This window comes from Phodopus roborovskii, unplaced genomic scaffold (assembly GCF_943737965.1).
Source record: "Phodopus roborovskii unplaced genomic scaffold, PHOROB, whole genome shotgun sequence".
Classification (NCBI taxonomy): domain Eukaryota; kingdom Metazoa; phylum Chordata; class Mammalia; order Rodentia; family Cricetidae; genus Phodopus; species Phodopus roborovskii.
Window position 1 is genome coordinate 32339575 of NW_026126418.1, and position 20632 is coordinate 32360206.

The 20632-nt window shown below is 40.4% G+C and overlaps 1 protein-coding gene across 3 annotated transcripts in view; it reads right to left on the reverse strand.

The window, feature by feature from the left end:
- Positions 1–20632, reverse strand: part of Map3k20 (mitogen-activated protein kinase kinase kinase 20) — a 152461-nt gene that overhangs the window by 46362 nt on the left and 85467 nt on the right. For all 3 annotated transcript variants that reach the window (XM_051184475.1, XM_051184477.1, XM_051184476.1), the window contains exons 8-10: positions 18179–18265; positions 12580–12654; positions 7190–7296 (exon numbers count right to left, since the gene is read on the reverse strand). In XM_051184475.1, the coding sequence (XP_051040432.1) occupies positions 7190–7296; positions 12580–12654; positions 18179–18265 (269 nt within the window). The remainder of the gene's footprint in view (positions 1–7189; positions 7297–12579; positions 12655–18178; positions 18266–20632) is intronic.

The following is a 20632-nucleotide window of genomic DNA, read 5'->3' on the forward strand; positions in this document are numbered from 1 at the left end:
AAAAACCACATTTTTTCATACAATATTCTCTGATTATGGTTTCCTGTCCCCTAACTCCTCTGAGGTTCCTCCCGCCCATCCAAATCCAAACCCTTTCTGTCTCTCCTTAGAAAACAAACAAGCATCTAAAGAATAATTATAAAATAAGATAAAACAAAACAAAGCAAATTAGAATAGGACAACACAAAACAAAACAAAAGCCAAAGAAAAGGCACAAGAAACACACATAGATGTGAAGATAAACACATCTGTACACACAGGAATCCCATACAAATAAGTTTTATAATCTAGCAGGCGTGAGATAATTCAGTCCAGAAAAATTCCGAGTTTCTTTTAGACTCTAATTTTAAAGGAAGTTCCTTCCATCATGTCTAGGCCACTTAGGACACTGTGCACAGTAATAGAAACTGTTCTTTACAGAAACTGAAACTGGCAAGATGGCTCGGCACAAACTTTTCCTCCTGCAGGGCTGTCACAGTGTTAATGTCTAAATTTATGCTCTGAGAACTGGAAGTTCTCTTCCTTGGGTTTCTGAAGAGCTTGCACACCAGCCGTGCCACGTAATGAGAGATGAGAGGGTGGGGTGGGGTGGGGGGTGCAGAGAAGCATGCAAAGGAAGGCAGGAAGGCTAAAGGACAGCACCACTGGTGTCCTGAAAGGACTTTGTGGTTAGCTGCTGAGGCAATCTGCACCACACATCACATCATCGCAGTGAGACCCCGAGTGTGGACGGAAAGCATGGGCCCCCAGAGCTCAGCTAATGCATATACCTAAGCAAAACCTGCCCTGTGTTTCCAGGGAGAGTCAGAGTAAGTGGACATCGCATTCCACTCCTTAAGGATGAAAACTGAGTTGCCCAACTCAAGGGGAAGTGGGAGGTGTGTCAGCATTCAAACCGAAGCTTTATGAAAAGTCCCTCAGCATACAAAAGTTACAGTGCAGGCTCTCTCACTGGGGCCATGAGACAAACCATGAGGGAGTTTGAGGTCACAGTGCAGTTCCAAGAAAAGATACAAAAGCGGAAAATTTTTACAATTATGACTTTACCATAAAATCCAAGTTTACTCCTCAATATTTCTGAGAAAAATATTATACCAATTTACAAACAAGTTTGTTCAAATGGAGGATTGAAGAGAAAAAACTCAGTGTGAAAACCTAATTTAAATGTCCATGACAAAAGCGAACAAGCCACTTTGAGCCACCTGAGAGGGTCAGAGAGTAACAAAGAGGTCACAGAGCGTGTCATCCTTGGTGGATGGCCTGGGCCACTTGTTTGTGTGACACTTGATGAGCCTATCCTAACTGTTCCTCCAGTGAGACTGATCCCACTGAGCATGGTCTTTCCATAAGGATAAATGACCAACAGAGTCTGTTTTGCTTGTAATTAAATCCAGGCCTCATCTCAAATTCCAGCCAGGGAGCCCACTGTGATTTTGAGCCCCTCTAGAAAATAGATTAACAGTTAAGTAAGCCAAGAGCTGTGACAGAGACTGGGAAGATACCCTCCCCTCGTTTGTCCTGCAGGCTCAGCTTCCCAGCATTGCTCCCTCTTGAATGCCTTGAGAGAGAACCCAAGGACAGAAAGACATCACCCCCTTTGTGGTTTCCTTTGTCTTGACAGGTGCGTCACTCCCCATCATACACACTTGCTAATGCATTTATATATAACCTTCCAGCTCTTAAACTTCAGCTGGTGAAAACTGGTTCTCTCAAACTAAATCCAGCTAAGAGTGATTTCAACTAATATCAAATTTCCCTTTCCAGGCAATGAACTGCAATTATTCTTCTCTCGTTAGACAGATTCACTGAGAAATTACAGGTCAATATGAAAAAAAATCCATATGGCTTATATATTACATGTTAAGTAGAAATGTAAGTTGTGGTATGAATGTGTGATGGGTCCTAATACTCAAATGGCAAAGATTACATTTTTGGTCTCTGCTTTTTGTTTGCAAAAGGCATGTCATGGCGACAATGCTTTGGTCACCACGGAAAAACAACTAACGAAGTGTTTTGCTAACAGGCAAGGCCTGGATGCTCCATTTCAACCCTTTAGCTCATTCATGCATCCTGCAGCATGTTTGTACAGTCGCAGGAGGCAACAGCTGACAGCAGAAACATCGGGACACAGGTCCTGCTCCGGCTGCTCCTTTGTCAAGGGGAGGGGCAGCCAGGGATTTGATGAACTGAGTCTGATGCTTGCTCTGTTTCTGTTAAGTAGCCTTTACTAAGCTAGTTTTACAGAGGACTTTCAGAATCATTTCATTTTCAGAATTCGGGGTTTTGTCTGCCTGCACAGAGAGAAAGCTGGAGCAGGAGGCCATCGTTTGCAAGTTCTCCAGTGTGCCTGGATTCACACTTCACTGTGACTGCCATTTGCTGAAAGTCTTTGGACCCTGTCAAAAGTTGGGGCAAAGTGCTCAGCAGCACAAAGTTCTTATCCTTTGACTACCAGGTGATCTGAAAACCCACCGCATTGTTTTTGGCATGTGGTGCCCTGAATGGCAGCTTTTTGACTTGACTGATAACCTAAAATGATCACACCCTACAATTTGCTTCTGAGCTAAAAAGAAACCAGGCAAAAAGTATACTGCATGTTAATGCGCAGCTGGCATGACCGATGGCCGTAGTCCCATGTCACAGCACCTGGGCCTCATCCTGGCTCCATCACAGTACGGTATAAGGTCAGGCAAGTTACCCAAGCTTTTGAGGCCTCCAATAGATGTTAGCTCCTGGGATCTGATTGGGTTGCTATGGGGATTAAGAAAGATAACCCCAAATGGTTATCTGGAGGAGCCTAACAAACAGTAGCTGCTTATTAGTATTATAACCATCGTCCCCTGTGGCTTTAACCAGTTGTCAAGGTCAGTTACCATAGCTCTGCAGTCTCCAACTGGTTTTGATGGCTCAGGTGAGGCACACACCTTGCAGCTCTCAAGAAGCCCTGAGAAAGCTCTCTCACTGATCATCCCCCCCCCCCTTCTTTACTATAAGTTCTCTTAATTTCCCACCTTGAAGGTGTGGGATTTGTTTGTCCATGTTTGCTGTTGAGATGGGGTTCTGCTATGTTGCCCAGGCTGCACTTGAACTTGTGATCCTTTAGTTTAACCCTCTTGAGTAGGGAGGTCTCTAGACATGTACTGCTCTAGCTAGCTTCACCTTGAAGTATTTTAAACATTACATTTACCATTCAGTTAATCCAGACCTAATGCAGAAGTTAAAAAAAAAAAAAAAAGACAAACAGAAATCCACCTTTACCCAGTGACCCACTGTCTCCCTGATGTGCCTATACACACACATTAATATGTACTGGTTTTATTTTTAAAAATTCTATTGTTCTGAATAAATGAGACTGTAGCCTCCATTTTAAAGTCACTTCTCAGATCCATTGATCAGGACTCACGGGTGGGTCATTCTGGCTGTGGGGACACTGTTTCTGAAAGTCGCTCTTCTTTTATTACACAAAGTTCTGTTCCTAGCTTTGGCATTCTGAACGGGGCTGTCTGAACAAGCACCCGTACATTCTGTAAGAGCTTTCCCAATGGTTTGCTCTGCAATAAAGTCATAGTGGTAGGACCTCCTGGGCAAAGCATTTATACATTTTTAGGGCATCTAACTGCACTGGAAAAAAAATGCACGAGAAAGCCTATTAGCACCACTTAATTTCTAATGTGAGAATTTGAAAATCTGATAAATAAGTTATTCTTCCTTTTATTTATTTCTTTGTTAAGTGAAGTTTGATATTAGCACATGCTGATTAGCTACTTGACCGCCTTTAGGTTAGCATGGAAAAGAATGAGTTGCATCATGGCATTTTCCTGTATGAATCGTTGTACTCTGTTCTTACTCGTCCCGCTGTTCCACAGTCCCCTCCAAGCGCTAGCCCTCCCAGCTAACCCCCGCATGTATTCTGTGGCCTTTTCTATTTCCCACCCAGCTCAGAATTCTTCCTCCCTGCCAGGAATCCTTTTTTCAGCTCTGCCACCCACACATATACACATATAATTTTATTTTGTGTATATGTGTGTGTGGTATTGTGGTCTAGCATCTGTTTTGTGAGTATGCACAGGTATATGCATGTGAGTGTACATGTATGTATACACGTGTGTAGGCAGGAGGATGATGTTAGGTATTTTCCTCAATCTCTCTCACTTTATTTATTTATTTATTTATTTATTTATTTATTGAGATAGGGTCACACATTGAACTTGAAACTCACAAATCTGCCTAGGCTGGCTGGCCAGTGTGTACCATGGTCGCTGGCTTCGCAGCAGGGGGATTACAGACACATCCTACTCAGCCAGCTTTACAAACACACACACATACACACACACATGCACCAACACCTGCATGCACTTTGCATGTGTGTGTTTTAAACTCAGGTTCTGCATATAAGAGTTGCTGTGGTCATGGTGTGGAAGTCCTCATTGTGTCCTTTTGAGGAACTCTACACTGACTCCCACAGTGGCCACACAAGTTTGCTACCCACCAGCAGTGAGTCAGGGTTCCTTTCCCCACGCCTCATCAGCATCATCATTTGACTTGATGATAGTACTCATCAGTTTCTTCTTGTGGAAGCCTGTTCATGCCCATTAGAATGCTGTTTTCATTAAGATGCTGCTTTAAGGGTAGTAACTGGTCAGGCGGTGGTGATGCACACCTTTAATCCCAGCACTCAGGAGGCAGAGGCAGGCAAATCTCTGAGTTTGAGGCCAGCCTGGTCTACAGAGCGAGTTCAAGAACAGCCAGGGCTTCACAGAGAAACCCTGTCTCAAAAAGCCAAAAAACAAAGAAAAGAAAAGAAAAGAAAAGAAAAGAAAAGAAAAAGGTAATAACTGTAGTATGTTTGGGGATCCAGGAGAGCATTTCAGAGGACTCTTCAGGCCTAACTGGTTTTCAAGATGGCACTATGGCAGAATTGGCCTTTTCTACTCTTATTCTCTCAAAAGAACATGTAATTTTCTAGATGTTTTATGACATATGGGCCATGGGCTGAGGGCAGAATCATTGTTTTAAAAATATTTTTTACGTATGTATGTATGCACCCGTTTGAACATGTATGCACATGTGTGGGGGCCCAAAGAGGCCGAAAGAGGGCGTCCGGTCACCTGAAGCAGGAGTTACAATCTGTTCTAAGCCTCCTGGTGTGAGTACAGGGAACTAACTGTGTCCTCTGAAAGAGTCACTGAGCCATCTCTACAGCAGCATGAATATACTGTTTTTTAAAAATGAATTGATAAATGTAAATTTTCAGTTCTATTTTTAATGTAATAAATATTGTCAGATATGACTCATTAACTCAAGTTTTTTGGAGTACCCAATACCAGTTGCAGAGAGGGAGGAGTGATGAGCAAGGGGGTCAAGACATTGCTGGGGAAACCCACAGAAACAGCTGAGCAAATGGGAGCTCACAGACCCCAGTCTGATAGCTGGGGAACCAGCATAGGACTGGACCAGGTCCCCTGAATGTGGGCGTCAGTTGGGAGGCCTGGGCAGTCTATGGGGCCTCTGGCAGTGGATCCAGTATTTATCGCTAGGGCACCTGTACACACACATGCATATACCATCCCCATGCACACACACAGTGAATGTGAGGCACCAAATAGCTGAGACACTCTAATCTACCAAGGGAAGAAAGTTATAACCGTATGCCATTTCTCTTGCAAACTTATTTAGGGTGGGTATTATTTTGGGATATAGGAAATTTCAAAGTTTTTCCAGAAAATTTACTAACTTTGCTTTGTTTTCTTTGTTGCTACACTTAAAGAACACTATCTCAAACATACCAGTACTCTCGATTTTAAAATCCCCCTAATCCTTCGGATAATGGATCAAATAGCATTTCCTCCAAGAACCCCTGCATTATACACTCAGATCAGAGGGTCAGATTTCACTGTAAATGCTTTACCAGCTCCTGCTTCTGTCATGGAGACAGGAATACACAAAAAAGTTTGCTTTTCTACCACACCAGTGGTGACACAGATTGATACAGTGATCTCAGAGCTCTGTGGCACTCACCTTGTCAGGGAGTGGAGTTTGCTCCCTTGCAGATGACCTAGGTCAGCAGTGCCTAGATGGCTAATGGGAGCTGTGGGAGGTGGGACAAGAGGAATGTGCAGCAAACAGAGTGGCTATAAAAAGGAGCCTGCATTGCAGAGGTTCTGGTAAGACAGAAGCGTGTCTCTAAAAGCCTGAAGCTCAGCCATGCTCAAGATAGTTGGTCTTCTGAATGGCAAGCGTTTCTGTCTTTGTCTGAAGAACAGTGGAACTCACATATGGAGTTTGAGGGGGAGTGATATGATTACATGTGCACTGACCTGTTACTGTAGGAAACAATGTCACAGCAGGGTTTTGTTAGTTATTTTAGACCAGAAAAAAAAAAAAAAAAAAAAAAAGCCCTCAGCTCTAGATGGGAGCTCACTGCTTTTACTTTGTATTGCCAAGAAAAATTCATGAAAGTGACTGGTATTAGATAGCAATTTCAAAAAAATAAGAATAAGTAAGGTTATTGTAAAATATCAATCAAACAGAAAGCCCATGGTTATATGTACTGACTGACAGGAGTCAAGATCCAGTGGCTCTCCACGTGCACGCAGTACTGACTTAGCACCAGCAGATGGCGTAGGGCATTGCGTTACTGCCATGAATACAGGAGCAGGGATGAAGTTACTTCAGATCTCTGCTGAGTCAGGGGAGGAACAGCGTCCAGCTCCCAAACAGGCTATTTATATTCCCTGCGTCATTCGACCTGGTCCAACTGTTTCAACTTGGATTTACTTTTTCCACTTACACAATACAATTCCTTCTTTACTGATTTGTTTTGCTAGGATTATAACGTCTAATGTGTTTTCATAGGGTTTCCCACTCTCAGCAGTAGCAGATACAGCACTTTGCACATGGCAAGGCTAACACAATACAGATCTATTTTTTTTTTATTCTTTTTTTTTTTTTTTTTTTGGACAGAGGCTAAAGCTTCCTAACAAAGAAACTGTACAGAGAAGCATCCGGAAATGTCCTTTGTTTCAGAATACACGATTCAATACTCTCCCCAAATACTTAGATGCATGCTAAGACAACAAATATAGAGAAATTCTTGCTTCCATACAAATGCAAGGTTATAAATCTCAGGACTGCCCATCAGGTATCTGGCTCACATCGCTGGGCTGGCCCTCATGCTGGAGCTACCTACCTCCATTCTGCCTTGTTGTGCAAGAATGAGTTACACTGGTCAGGAAGGTTCGTGTCATTTGACATGGACTCCAGAATTGAAATGATTTGCTTGAATGACGGCCGTTTCTGAAGAAGAGAAAAGGGAACTGCCATGAGACTTAAGAAATAACATGACAGGAAGTATAGCCACGACCAACAAAAACACGACAGGGTTCTGACTTAGTGGTTATAACATCAGATCACACAGGTGTAGGGTGCCAAATTCTTCATCTGCAATTAATTATCCATAAGGATAGATGTGTTGAATTTCTTTCAACAACATGGCATCAGATAAGGAGAGAGGTATCAAGTCCTATTTTGAGATATGACCAAGAACGCCTATAAGGAACCTTAAGCCATTAATGACCTTACTATGTGGTAGAGAGAGTGAAAACTAGACTATGCACTAGGAATATCCTGCTGTTTACTACACAAATGTTTCCATTCCTCCCCCCCACCATTTTTATAAAATGTGCATGGGTGTGCAGTATCTGCTTACCAACCTATTGGAACTACTTTGGGCTTTCCCAAAGCCATTGGTTTGAAAAAAAATTTAAAGCCACAATGACATCATTGTTCTCAAGGTTTATCCCACACTGAAGCCAGCTTTGGTCCAAGACACTGTAACACGTTGTAGGCAGCAACTGAAAAAAGCATGCTCGGTCTGTCTTCAACAGGCACTGTCTATGTTCACCTCTTTCCACTCCAGCCAAGGCTGAGACAAAAGGTTAAAACAAAAATGGAGAATGATAATAAAAGGATGATGCACATTCTCTCCTCATCATGCCTCATAATTACACCATTTCAGAACAAATTACAGCTACAGCAATTAAAACACGCGTTTTAATTTAGGAGCACAAAACAGGAAGGAACAGTGTCAAGGTGGCTTGCTCTCAGGGTCTGGGTGCTTCTGACATCATTAACAAAAAACCCTTTCCCAAAGCTCAGAAATATAAAACGAGGATATTTATTGACTTCTGTCTTCATCTGTTTTAAGAGCACATGCACGTGTGTGTGCATACGCAAATGGCGTGTGAAGAAAGCATGCACAGTTAAATGTTACTGATGAACAAAGAGAAATGCTTTAACTGGGACACATGAAAAGAAGCCTGTGTTTTTAAACTTTGTTCCTATCTTCATGTCACCCACCATGTGTTGGGTTTTAAATAAAAAAAAGAAGCAGAACTTTGCACAAGAACTGATTATAAAATAAACACAGGAAACATAAGATTTTCATTTTGCAAGGAAAGGTAGCCACAGGAGGTAGTGATCCCTTTAAAATAACAACAACAACAACAACAACAACAATCCTAGTCTCAGGGCTCTTATGCTAGTCTCCAGTTCTGTAGCTGAGGATGACTCCAAACTTCCGATCTTTCTTCTACCTCCCAAACGCTAGGGTGTACAACACACTGTTCATACAGTGCAGGGGATTGAACCCAGGGCCTTGTGCAGGCTAGGCAAGCATTCTACTAATTGAGCTGCATTCCCAGCCCACCTGAAAAACTTTTAAAGACTTATTTCCTCCTACATTTAACTATTCTTGAAATCAAATGAAATTCCTTTATATTCAGATGACAAGCATCCCTTTTAAAAAACTCTTACCATCACAGTTAAACTCCACTCTCTTACACCATTTAGAAACACTCTTACCATCGCAGACTCTACTCTGTTACATCAACAGGACAAGAAGTTAAGATGTAGTCACAACTGGCTGCAGTAATGCATTTCAGTAGTCCCAGCTATTTGGGAGGCTGAGGCAGGAGGATTACCAGAGCCCAGGAGATCTACAATGTAGAATTCTGCAGTGAAGGTTTTAGTGTGCTAGGACCTATGGCTGCTCTTCTGAAGGGCTTGGGTGCCTTTGGAGTGTCCTGTACAGATTGCTTATCTTAAAATGAAGTCACAACCAGGACTACTTATAAAGTATCTTCACAACTTCCCTCTCTATTTGCTATTTCCATTTCATACATAGGACAACTAGTTCAGAAAGGCATATATCATTACATAGGGAGATGGTCACAGAACCTGGGCTATGCTTTTAAACTTCAAATTTTATCTCATAGAATATGACACCAACCCCTCCCTAATTATCAGCTCCAGGGATGTCATTTTATGAAAATCCAATACGCACGTTTCTTTCCTTATTTACACACACACACACACACACACACACACACACACACACACACACTTTAATTATCGAGATAGGTTTTGAACATCCAAGGTTGGTCTTGGACTTACTAAGTAGACTTCTAATCCTCTGCCTCTACTTCCCCAATGCTGGAATTGCAGGCATGACCAGCCATACATGGTCTACACAGGGCTGGGGCTTGAACCCAGGGCTTTGTGCATATTAGGCAAACATTCTACTAAGTTACACTTCCAACTCCCAACTCCAATAAAATATTTTGAGCATATGATTTAGGCCAGCAGGATGCTCTGTCATTATACAATGCCACATTTCCCTATATGTCTCTCTTCTTCACTGCAGGAAAACACCAGCCCAACAGGGAATCTGCATAATATAATCTAAGTGTTAATACTCTTAAAGTCTAAGGACTGAAAAAGGAGATAAAATACTTTAACCCACTAATGCTCTCCATAAAGCATAGGACAGCACCTACTCTGAGTCACAGAATGAAAATATATCTCTCAGAAAATTTACTGTGGTCTGGTTTCTGCATCCACTTTCTATTGCTGCAAAGAGCTATAGGAACTCTCTCTCTCTCTCTCTCTCTCTCTCTCTCTCTCTCTCTCTCTCTCTCTCTCTCCATGTACACACACACACACACACACTCCCTCCCTCACAGGACATGCAATCCATTTAACAAGGAAGGATATCACCATACAAGCTAGGGCAGTAATCCAGACTGATCTGAGTCTGGAGTCAGGGAAGACTCAGTGGAGTATTACTGGAGAAAGAATGTGCTCAGGGAGTAAAGTGTGTGAGGTGTGCTGCAGGTTAGCGTGTGAAGACTGAAGGGTGAGCGGTAGCCACTGTCCAATCAAATCAAATACCATCGTTTGGAGCACTTTTATCAGAATAAAGTGTCATAAACTTAGGGAACAAAAATCAGTTTCAAATTTTATAATACTTCATGTGGCTGGAACATAAGACTCTTTTGGTCCTAAAGAAGGTTCACCTTCTTATATGTTAAAGACATGCCAGTTTTATAGGTATTGCTCTCGGTTTAAATTCTTCAGTGCACGAGTGTACCAAATTTAAGTGTACATTCTTAGGATTTTAACTAATATAGTATCAAGTTTTTGACTGAGAAATTAAATCATACTGAAGTATGATTACAATTCTAGAGATCTGGTTGCATTAATCTAATTGAATGCAAATAATTTCAGGTGAAATTTCTAACTAAGCATGAGAGAGAAAAACACTACTAAAAATCATTGTATATTTTTAACAGACACAAAAGCAGAGGGAATGAATATGTAACACTTAAACAGTACATGTTTGAAAGTAAACTTGCAAAGATCTGCTTATAGGTTAACCTAATTAGTTGTAAAGTGTACATTTCTTTTAATGCTCAATACTTAAAACCCTACATTCTGGAAATAAGAGGGTCTAAACGGGTAGGGCAGGAACACTCAACTTCCTGCAGCATTGACAGTGTACTAATAAAAGTTCTAATAATCCAAATGACACATTCTTTAAGAAGAATAATACCAAGTTCTATAGGGTATCACTTGAAAAGAGGCTGCAGGATGTCTAAAGAGCTGAAGTGGAAGATGGAAGCTGCAGGGTGCCAGGGCTCAGGCAGGATGCTTATGGCTGCAGAGCCCAGCAACTAAGTCTTCCCAGAATGGAGGCAAGACCCGTGGGCGGGAGGCTTCCCAACGCAGGCTCTTGCTGCCGTGTCTCTGTACTTTGCTCTCCGTGCAGAAATATTCTGAACAAATTGCCACGAATCTGTCCACATGGACAGTTTGTCTCTAAGCCATTTCTACCCAAGGAGCACATTGCCCAAGAACAGACTTTTGTTGTCTCCATTCATCAAAGGGCTCTCACTGGAAATGGGTATCTATTAAAGAAGAATTCCATATTTTTTAGATTTGTTTGTTATTTTTTAAGGCCTCTATTTTCATGAAAAAAAAAACTAGACAAATTTGAATTATGAATTTTGTTTCTTTCTTAAATTTGATAACTCAGTTGTTTTAATATTTACTCTATGAGACTGGTTTTAAGATGATAACCTTTATTATAAAAACATGAGTATAGCTTAAGACCTCTAGATCAAATGACTATTATCAATTCTTCCTTCCTTAAACTGCACTCTCTGGCATTCTTGACTCAGAAGACAATTTTCTTCTTTTAGTTTTAATTAGGACCATTGTGCCTTATAAGAACAACTAATACACTATTTGCTATATGTGAGGTTGTGTTTTGAGCACTTTCTATTAATTCTTGGATATAGGAGCTGATCTCTCCCTTGGCTCACAGATGGAGAGCCAAGATACACACAGGTTAAACAACTAGTCAAGATCACATAGTTTGTACTCCACAAATATTGTCTCTACATTCTATGCCTGAGCTTCAAAAGTTATCACTTCCAATCATGTTTAATTAATATTGCTTGACAGTCACTTTATTTTGAAGCAAATATAAGACTAGCTATCATTTTATCCATAAATATTTCCATATGTATCCAAGATGTTTTTGTGAAGCTAACCTTTGTGGGGAAAGGGTACTGGCCATCCATGCTCACATGTGATAAATGCATGGATGCCTAGGCGTGGAATTTCTCCAGTTTTATTGTAATTGCTCAAAAACACCCTTGGATCTGCCCAGGGAGGACATAAAGGATTCCAGAGAAGTATAGCTTCTGCCTGCCCCTCCACTAGACAGAAAGGTAATGGAGTAGACTGTCTGGATTCATATCCAGCCCCACTAGTACAAACTATGTGATCTTGACTAGTTGTTTAACCTGTGTGTGCCTTGGCTCTCCATCTGTGAGCCAAGGGAGAGATCAGCTCCTATATCCAAGAATTAATAGAAAGTGCTCAAAACACAACCTCATATATAGCGAATAGTGTATTAGTTGTTCTTATAAGGAGCAATGGTCACAATTAAAACTAAAAGAAGAAAATTGTCTTCTGAGTCAAGAATGCCAGAGAGTGCAGTTAAAAGAAGGAAGAATTGATAATAGTCATTTGATCTAGAGGTCTTAAGCTATGGAGATGTCACCATAGGGCTGCAGCAGGCATCCTGGGACTTACATCTTACATGTTTGGCAATTCACTGTCATTGAGAAATACTTTTTTTTTTTTTTTTTTTTTTTTTTTGGTTGAACCAAGTTTGAAAAACTCAAAAGCGAACAGGTAAAATTTCAGAAGTTTGAACAATAACAAAAGTACCTTGGCATCAGCTTCCCAACACTGATGTAACAGCTCGGCAAAGCTCCTGGGGCAGCTGCTTGGAATGGTTAATCTCTACAGAGAGGAGGCAAACAGAAGAAGAAATAAGGCTTTACTCTTGGAAACAAGGAAATGCCCTTTTAAGGATAATCAAAGTTAATTTAGAAGCATAAACAAGACATGGAGTTTGAAGCTTCCATGGATTAATATATAATGGGAGAATTCACACACAGATCTGTCCTGTCAAATCTCCAAAGAATCCCACTTTGCCACATGGGAATCATATAGATGGAAAAGTCAGGTTCGTCATGACAAATGAAACAAAACAATTTCACTGAAAAGAAACTACAGCAGGAGAGGGGCAAGCTGGAACATAACGCTACATCTAACACCACATATTTATTGCTGTGTTTTTATAGGCAACTTGTGATTCCCACATACCAGCCAGGTAACTAGGAAACAAGTTGAGTTTTGGCAATAGGTGTGAAGCTCTGAAAACATCTCTGGCACAGAAGAACACTCTGTGTTTTTGCACTGGTAATCCTGATTGTGCCGTTCAGAATGCATGATTCATTATGGCTTTACCCTTGGTCACACCCTACACTGACATGGACTTGAGACAAAACAAGTGAGCTTGTGAGGCTCAATCCTACTTTCACACCCTACAGTTCTGGTTCTTATAGACATGACATGCCCCTAACCCCAGGAGGAATTTTTGTTTTAAAAGGTTTGAGGGGGCAGCCAATAACTCAGTGACAGCAACAGAATGGCCTGGCACATATGGCGTGTTGAGTTTGATCCTCCACACTATAAAAATAAATGATGACTAGACATCCCTCAATATACCATAAAGCATCATATAATCAAGAACTCTCTTGCAAGCCACCAAATTGCAAATGTTCCATGTTGTTTTATGTTAGTCTAGTGAACAAAATGAAGTTTGTACTTTTCTGGACTTGGCATCTGAGTTACAAATAGACAGAAAATATTTTTGAACAGTTTCCAAATACACCAGACTTGCCAAGATACAATGCCCACCCACAAGAAATCCAAGGGGAGTGATTTTTGCATTATTCATAACCTAACTACATTTTTAAGGGCTGTCACTAACAACAGGGCAGGTCTTAAAACTAAGTCATTAACTTAGTTTTAAGAGGTAACAATAGCTTACCTCTATTAGGCTGCATTTGCAGCCACTCAATGAATGCCACTTACCCACAAGGCTAAGCACCTTAAATGGCCTCATCATCTTGCCTAGCAAGGTCTTGCCTGAGCAAGGGTTTTCATTTATTCTCCACAGTACAGGGTTATACTGACTTGAAGCATGATGCATGTGGGTAACCTGAGGTTTTTCTGGCTTTTTTTTTCAGCAGAGCAAGAGTTGTGGTTAGGAAGAGAGAGCTGGGGTTGGAGATGCATCAGTGGCCGAGCAATAGGCACTCAGAAGGCAATGGGCTGCATCCCCAATGTGTGTGTGTGGGGGGGGGGGCTGCTGGATGTGATGGAGTGGAGAACTGTGCAGCTGTAAAGAACTGTCTGCCAAAGAAATTTTACAAATAGAAATTTAAAACTGAATTTGGGTGAAGCTATGCATAGAACTAGGAAAATAAAACTGATAGTCCTCATTTAGAATTACACCCAATCTTCACATAAAAGTGAAGTTAACAAAATAGAGCAATTCTCACCAAATCAAGGCTATGTCAAGCCTTTCAAACTTCTAGTCTTTTGACCTCACAGAATAGAACAATATGTTTCAACTGTTATTTTACTATATTGTGAACTCCATGTTTTTGACAGAGAGCTGTAGGAAAATCAGTTGTTTCCTTAAAAAAAAAAAAAAAAAAAAAAAAAAAAAAGAAAAGAAAAAAGAAACAGGTTGGAAGGTGAGAATGAATAAAGACCTACATTACAGTTGCATGTGTGCACTTGTGTGTACTATGTACAAATAAACAGAGTGGGTTCCAGACAGACACACTTCAGCATAGCCTAACATCAGTGGTTACCAATGAAGCCAATGGCAACTGACTGGATTTGGGTTTCTTTTTGTCCTCTTTTCTTACTGGAAAGCCTTTTTAGATATAGCATTTCAAACATCACACAAAGAAAAAGACACTTTTAGGTACGGCATTTCTTTGGTGTATTAAAAATACTTTAAAATCGAATCTGAAGTATTTATATCCTGATTACACAATTTTAATACATTCCTAAAGATTCCAAACATCCCCAAATGGCCAGATTTTTGTACTATGTGGCAGCATTACTTACAACTTACATATTTGAGAATAAAGGTTTCACATTTAAAAGTAGAATGTCTCCCAATAACTAAATTAAGTGGGATATTTTTAAAAAATATATTCTTGAACCATTTTATATCAAAGATGTGAAAATATTCAAGTTTTTTATCTTTCTAAAGTTAAAGAGTAGTGTATTATTAAGTTTAAAAATTTTGCATGTAAAATAAATTTAGAATTAATTAGTCAATGTATTACGTGTGTGTGTGTGTGTGTGTGTGTGTGTGTGTGTGTGTGTGTGTGTGAGTGTTAGGACGCACACCTCTGTTGTGATGTGCATGAGAAGACAATTTGAGGAAATAGTTCTCTCCTACCATGTGGGTCTCAGGAATTGAACTCGGGTTGTCAGGCTTGGCAGCAAGTGCCTTTACCTACTGAGCCATCTCACTCGTCCCAATTAAATTTTAAGTTTTATGGAGATTTTTTTATAAGACTTAATATGCTACAATTTACTACAAATCACATTTTATACAAGAATCCATGTGTTTATAAAAGTAGAAGTTATACTCTAAAATATTCTGAAGGCCCACTTGATTTTCATGGAAATATAAAAGCAAATATGTATATATATATCTCAGTTTTTAGTAATGCCCTGTTAAGCTCATGCCTTCGCTAAGGTTCACTGTTCACTTGGCAAAGCATAATAAGGATTTCTGAATCTATTTTTAATAAAAGTTAATGTCAGAAAAAAAAAAAGACTAGCCAAAAGCCTTATTCCCTAAGTTAGAAGCAAAGATCTTCAGATGTAAGGTTAGAAAGCATGTTTTCCTATAAACCAGTTGTCGTACTCGATGTGGAGGAGAGATTACAGAAAGACTCCCACCTAGAGTGATGTCCCCATCCTAACTGCCCAGCTTAGCTGCCACTGAGCCTATATAAGGTATCGGCAGTGGGAAAGCTGGGTACACAGGATTCTCTGTAATATTTTTACAGACTCTTAGGAGTCCATAATTATTTCAAAATAAAAAGCATTAAAAAAAACAACCCCCCTAATTGGATATAGATGTTACAGAATGACTAGATAGATCACATTAACAATCTTTCCTTGGCAGTTTAAGCACATTATTTCATGAAGACATGAAAATATGAAAACTTTTCTTCAACCCAATAATTGAAGGCATTCAACATTAAAGATAAATAAAATATTGGAAGTTTAAGAAAGTTTACAAATTATGTTTCTTGAAGTCTCAGTTTTGTTATCAAGTGAACTTAATGTCTTAATACTACATGAGTGGAATTTGTTCAGAAAGCCTGTGTGTCAAATGTGGTAGAATGAAGACACCTTGAATGGTAACACTGGAAATTCCATTCAGGCTTAGTTTCCATTTTTTTTTTTCTTGACAGATAAGTACTGTGTAGAATGGGAACAGCAGATAATTATCCTTAATCCAACCTGTTTTTTGTCAATTCATTGGCAAGCTGAGAGATCTTATGTCAACATGTAGATTCTCTCAACTTCCTACTTCATGTAATGAACAGTTCAGGAAGTCTATGAGTTGTCTTCATCAGCTATGATGGGGCACACCACAATATGTCCCATGGGATCTGTAGGGGACAGAAGGAAGTGGCTTCTTTGTGTGATGCTACACAGTTCTCAGGGGTTTTGGTGGGAGTTTTCCAACCTTCAGGCAGGACAAAAGCCTCCATTCTCTTCAGCTTGAAATAACCAATGTTTTGGGAATGCAGTGGGCTGAGCCTATTCTGCCTTTTTCTAGACAAAAAAAAAAAAAAAGTATTGCAAAAAATAATTACAAAATACTAATTATCCTGTCAACTTCAGAGGATCTATCTGAGTGGCTTTCTAAGCCCCTTTTCCTAATCCATCCTGTGTTGGATCCTGTGTTCAGGGTCAGCTGAATTGAAGGTCAATGTTCTCTTCACTTGGATTCATCAAACCTAAACTAAAACTCTCAACCATCTCTCTGGCAAAAAAGACAGAACGGAAGCAGGGGGTCCTCATGTCCCAAAGTATTGGTTATTGTGTGTGAGGTCTTACTGAACAGTGCATGGGGAATGACTATCATCTAATTAAAACCAGACAGCTCTAGAGAAGCAATGAATGAGTACTGGTCTAGCATGGAAGTCCTTTTCATCTCTTATGCTGGCAGCCATCTCCCATCAAATCCAGCCACTGCAATGTGCCACCCATTCCCAATGAGTCAGGGGGACAAATTATTCAGGTAGCTCTGGGTCCATGGGATCCAGGAGACAGCATCTTGGTTTCTCCTGGTCAACAGCACTTTCTGATTAACCTGGTTTGTTCTGTACTGACAGGGGTTGCAGATCAATCCAGTTCTGCTAAAGTGCCAAAAGGGCTATCTTTATATATTCTTATGGAGAATATTTCACTTTAAGGTCTCACTCAGCCTTTGTACACAGATATGGAAATGAAGATGTTCTGGGAAATAAGTTGTTTTGCCTTGCAAACACAAGCGTGTGCATCCACAACGCCATCTAAGTTCTCCTAATGCCGTGGTATTGGATGCTCCGTCCTTAGGCTGAGAGATTTCCAAGGCTGTGCATTTCAGTGACAATTTGAAACCTTTCAGAATGTAGTTGCTGTCTTTGATATGGATGTGTCATGTTCTCTGATGTAGGCTCATAGGTCCAACTAGCTGAAAGCCTCAATTTGTGGGAAGAAGAAAAGCGAGGCTGGGGACACAGCACAGACGGTGTTTACGCCACTGAAGTTCCTTTGAAATGGAACGACTCTGCATGAACAAGCCAGCACTGTGTCACTGCCTCGCCAATTCCAGTGAGGAGCTCATCTTCAATGTAGTGTTCAACGTAGGTGGCAAAACTGTAATTTTTCCCCCTTTTGAAACTATTTTTTCTTCTTTTATTTTTGAAATTCTCATCTAAGCGACAGTTTCTTGTACTATAGTGACTCCTGCTGGGAGAGGTAAGTTGAAGTAGCTGAAGGTCTCTTACAGATATATCAACTCCCGGCCAGTAAAAAAGATGTCCTAAACGCAGGAGATGCAGTTAAACTGTTCCCCTACCTTGGACGCAATGGCTTCTTTCATCACTAAGAACAAACCCCTAGGTTTTACAATTGAGACTGAGAAACTAGTACAGTACTTGTACAATTTTTGATCTACAGCATCACGACGTGAAGCTGCAACAATTAGATGTAAAGGGTCCATTCATGAGGAATAACATCACTTTGACCCTTTGTGTTAGCTCCTACTGCTAATCTTTCCATAAGCGTGAACTTACTTTCAATTTGAAGAAGATGAAAAAGTCTTTTGCAAAACCCCAATACTGTTTTCTGATCTATGCACCTGAATGGAGAAACGGAGTCTTACCTCGTTTTTTTCCACTACAAGCCAAGCTACTTGTAATCCTTCCAAACCTTTAAAGGGGACCTCCCTTGTTAGCATCTCCCAGAGAACCTATAACAAAAAGAAAATTGAATTTTTATTCTGGTACTTTATATTGGTATATTACTGAAAACGTAGCTAGCATTTAATTGTATCCAATTACTAGGCGTAGCCAACCATCTGTAGAACTTAGACAATATATGTATGTATTCACACATAGGACTTCTACCATATGTTATATACTTTCATGTTCTTTGAATATAAAGAAAAAACTTGTTTTAGGAATTGGAGTGCCTACACTTAAAATTTTATATTAGTGATTAAACTTGATCTTTTGACTCACTGGGATGTTCACATATTCCCACACACTAGGTTTTGTAATTTGTCAGGGAATAGTTGTTCTGCCTTGAATCTCAGATACATTTTTTTATTAGATAGTAACAAGGAATTCAATCCAGTTTTTAAAGGTTCAATAATGCTCACATTAAAAAACAAAAACAGAAATAAAGTCCCCAGTTCAAATCACTAGCAAACTCATCTGTCCTATTCTGGTAGATATCTGTAAAATTATAACATTTAGATTTTGTGATTTGTACAAATTTCTCTCAGAATGAGTCAGTCTAAGGGATCCATTGCTACTTACATATATTATGCCATATTCTAAAGTATAACACAATTTAATGCACACATAAGCTGAGTATGTATAAATATGCATGAGTAAATATGTGCACTCAACTGTGTAAAACTCAAGGAAGTGTGACAACTAGTGTTAGGATGGAGATTTTGGCTTCTCTTTAAACACTGAGGAATGGGGATTTGAACACCCAGTTGCTGTCTCTTTTTATTCAAACAAGCATCCAATGCATCCATTTTTTTTTTTTTTTTGAAACAGAGTCTGGCGTAGCTCAGGCTAGCCTTGAATTCATGATCCTCCCACCTCAGCCTCTCAAGTGCTAGAATTACAGGTGTGTGTCACCATGCCAGCCTGATACCGCAAAGATTTGTCTATTAGTACTTTGCAAAGCACAAAAGCAATTCTAATTTTGCTAATAATCATAATATGACAAGCACTATAATTTATTGAGTGCCTAATATGCTCCAAATGCCCATTACTTGTGTCACCTTGATCATTATCGAGCCTCAGATATCACCCTCAATTTGTGGATGAGGAAATGGGTGTCCAGGGAAGTCAGATAAACTTGCCTACAGATGCTCAGCCACCAAGTGGGACAGCGGCGACACACACTGCTTTCTTATTTGGAGGCCGTGCTCTCATTTCATGTAATTCTAGGGCTGAGGTAGCTCCGGTGCAGCAGAGAACACAACAGGCTCTGCTGTAGGTGCGGAGGAGTCAAGACAGACTCAGGGTGACAACTCTGCAAGGTATGTTTGCTCTCCCTTGCTGCAAACTCAAAAGCCCATTTCTACATAGGCGTGCATGGCTCTATTTGAGTAATCCTGTAAGCCTTTAACTGTACAGCCATTATATCCTCAGCCAGCCTGCTGTCTTGTTCAAGCTATAACATGTTAAATGAATGCTGGCTAATACGAAGATAATTAGCAAGAAAATCAGGGAAATTGGCAGATGCTCCTCAAGCATGAGGGGGAAAAAAATCCCTGAAGCCTCTTTGGGCTTTTAATCAAGTGTGTAAGGTACTTCTTCAGAAGAGCTACTGAATAATTCCATTTGAGTCACATAAGTGATTAGGTAAAGGTAAGGGGCATCCCAGAAGGAGACGAGCCTAATGCTGGCTGTAAGCGAGGGAGGGTAAGAGTCAGCACAGGTATGTAGTCACCCTGTCACCCTGCCTGTGCAGGGGAGGGGCAGAGCTAGGCTGAACAGGAAATGGAGTCCCTCAATTTGCTGTGATTACCACACTCTGTTGGTACTGGGGACAGAGGGGGAAAGAAGGCAAAGAGTGGGAAAATTGATCTATTCCACATTGCTGCGGAAAATGGAAAAAGGTGGCAGCTTCAAAGAAATCAAATGCTTCAGGTCCCCAAACACTCAGGTGAACAATTCAAGCTTCCCCCTTTCAGACTCACCCTCTCCAGTGACAGGGGTTACCCTCTCAGGAGCTTCAGCCAAAGCCAGCTTGGACTACGCTAGTCCTCTGTTACTAGAGCCCTGCTCTAGAACCAGCCAAGCTCAGGTAATGGCTTCCTATTGTTTATGAGAGAAAAGGCAGAAACACACAGTCTCATCAACACACACACACACACACACACACACACACACACACACACACACACACACACACATATCACATTTGGAATCTGCCTGGGATTTACCCACACAGTAAAATGCAGCCCCTCTAAGAGTCTGAGGAAATAACACAAGAAAGCTACCTCTTCTTCATTTTTTTAGATCAAAATAATTGCCTGGAAAATACCAAAATTCTAGTAAGTTAAGAGCTGTAAATGTGAAACATCTGGGCA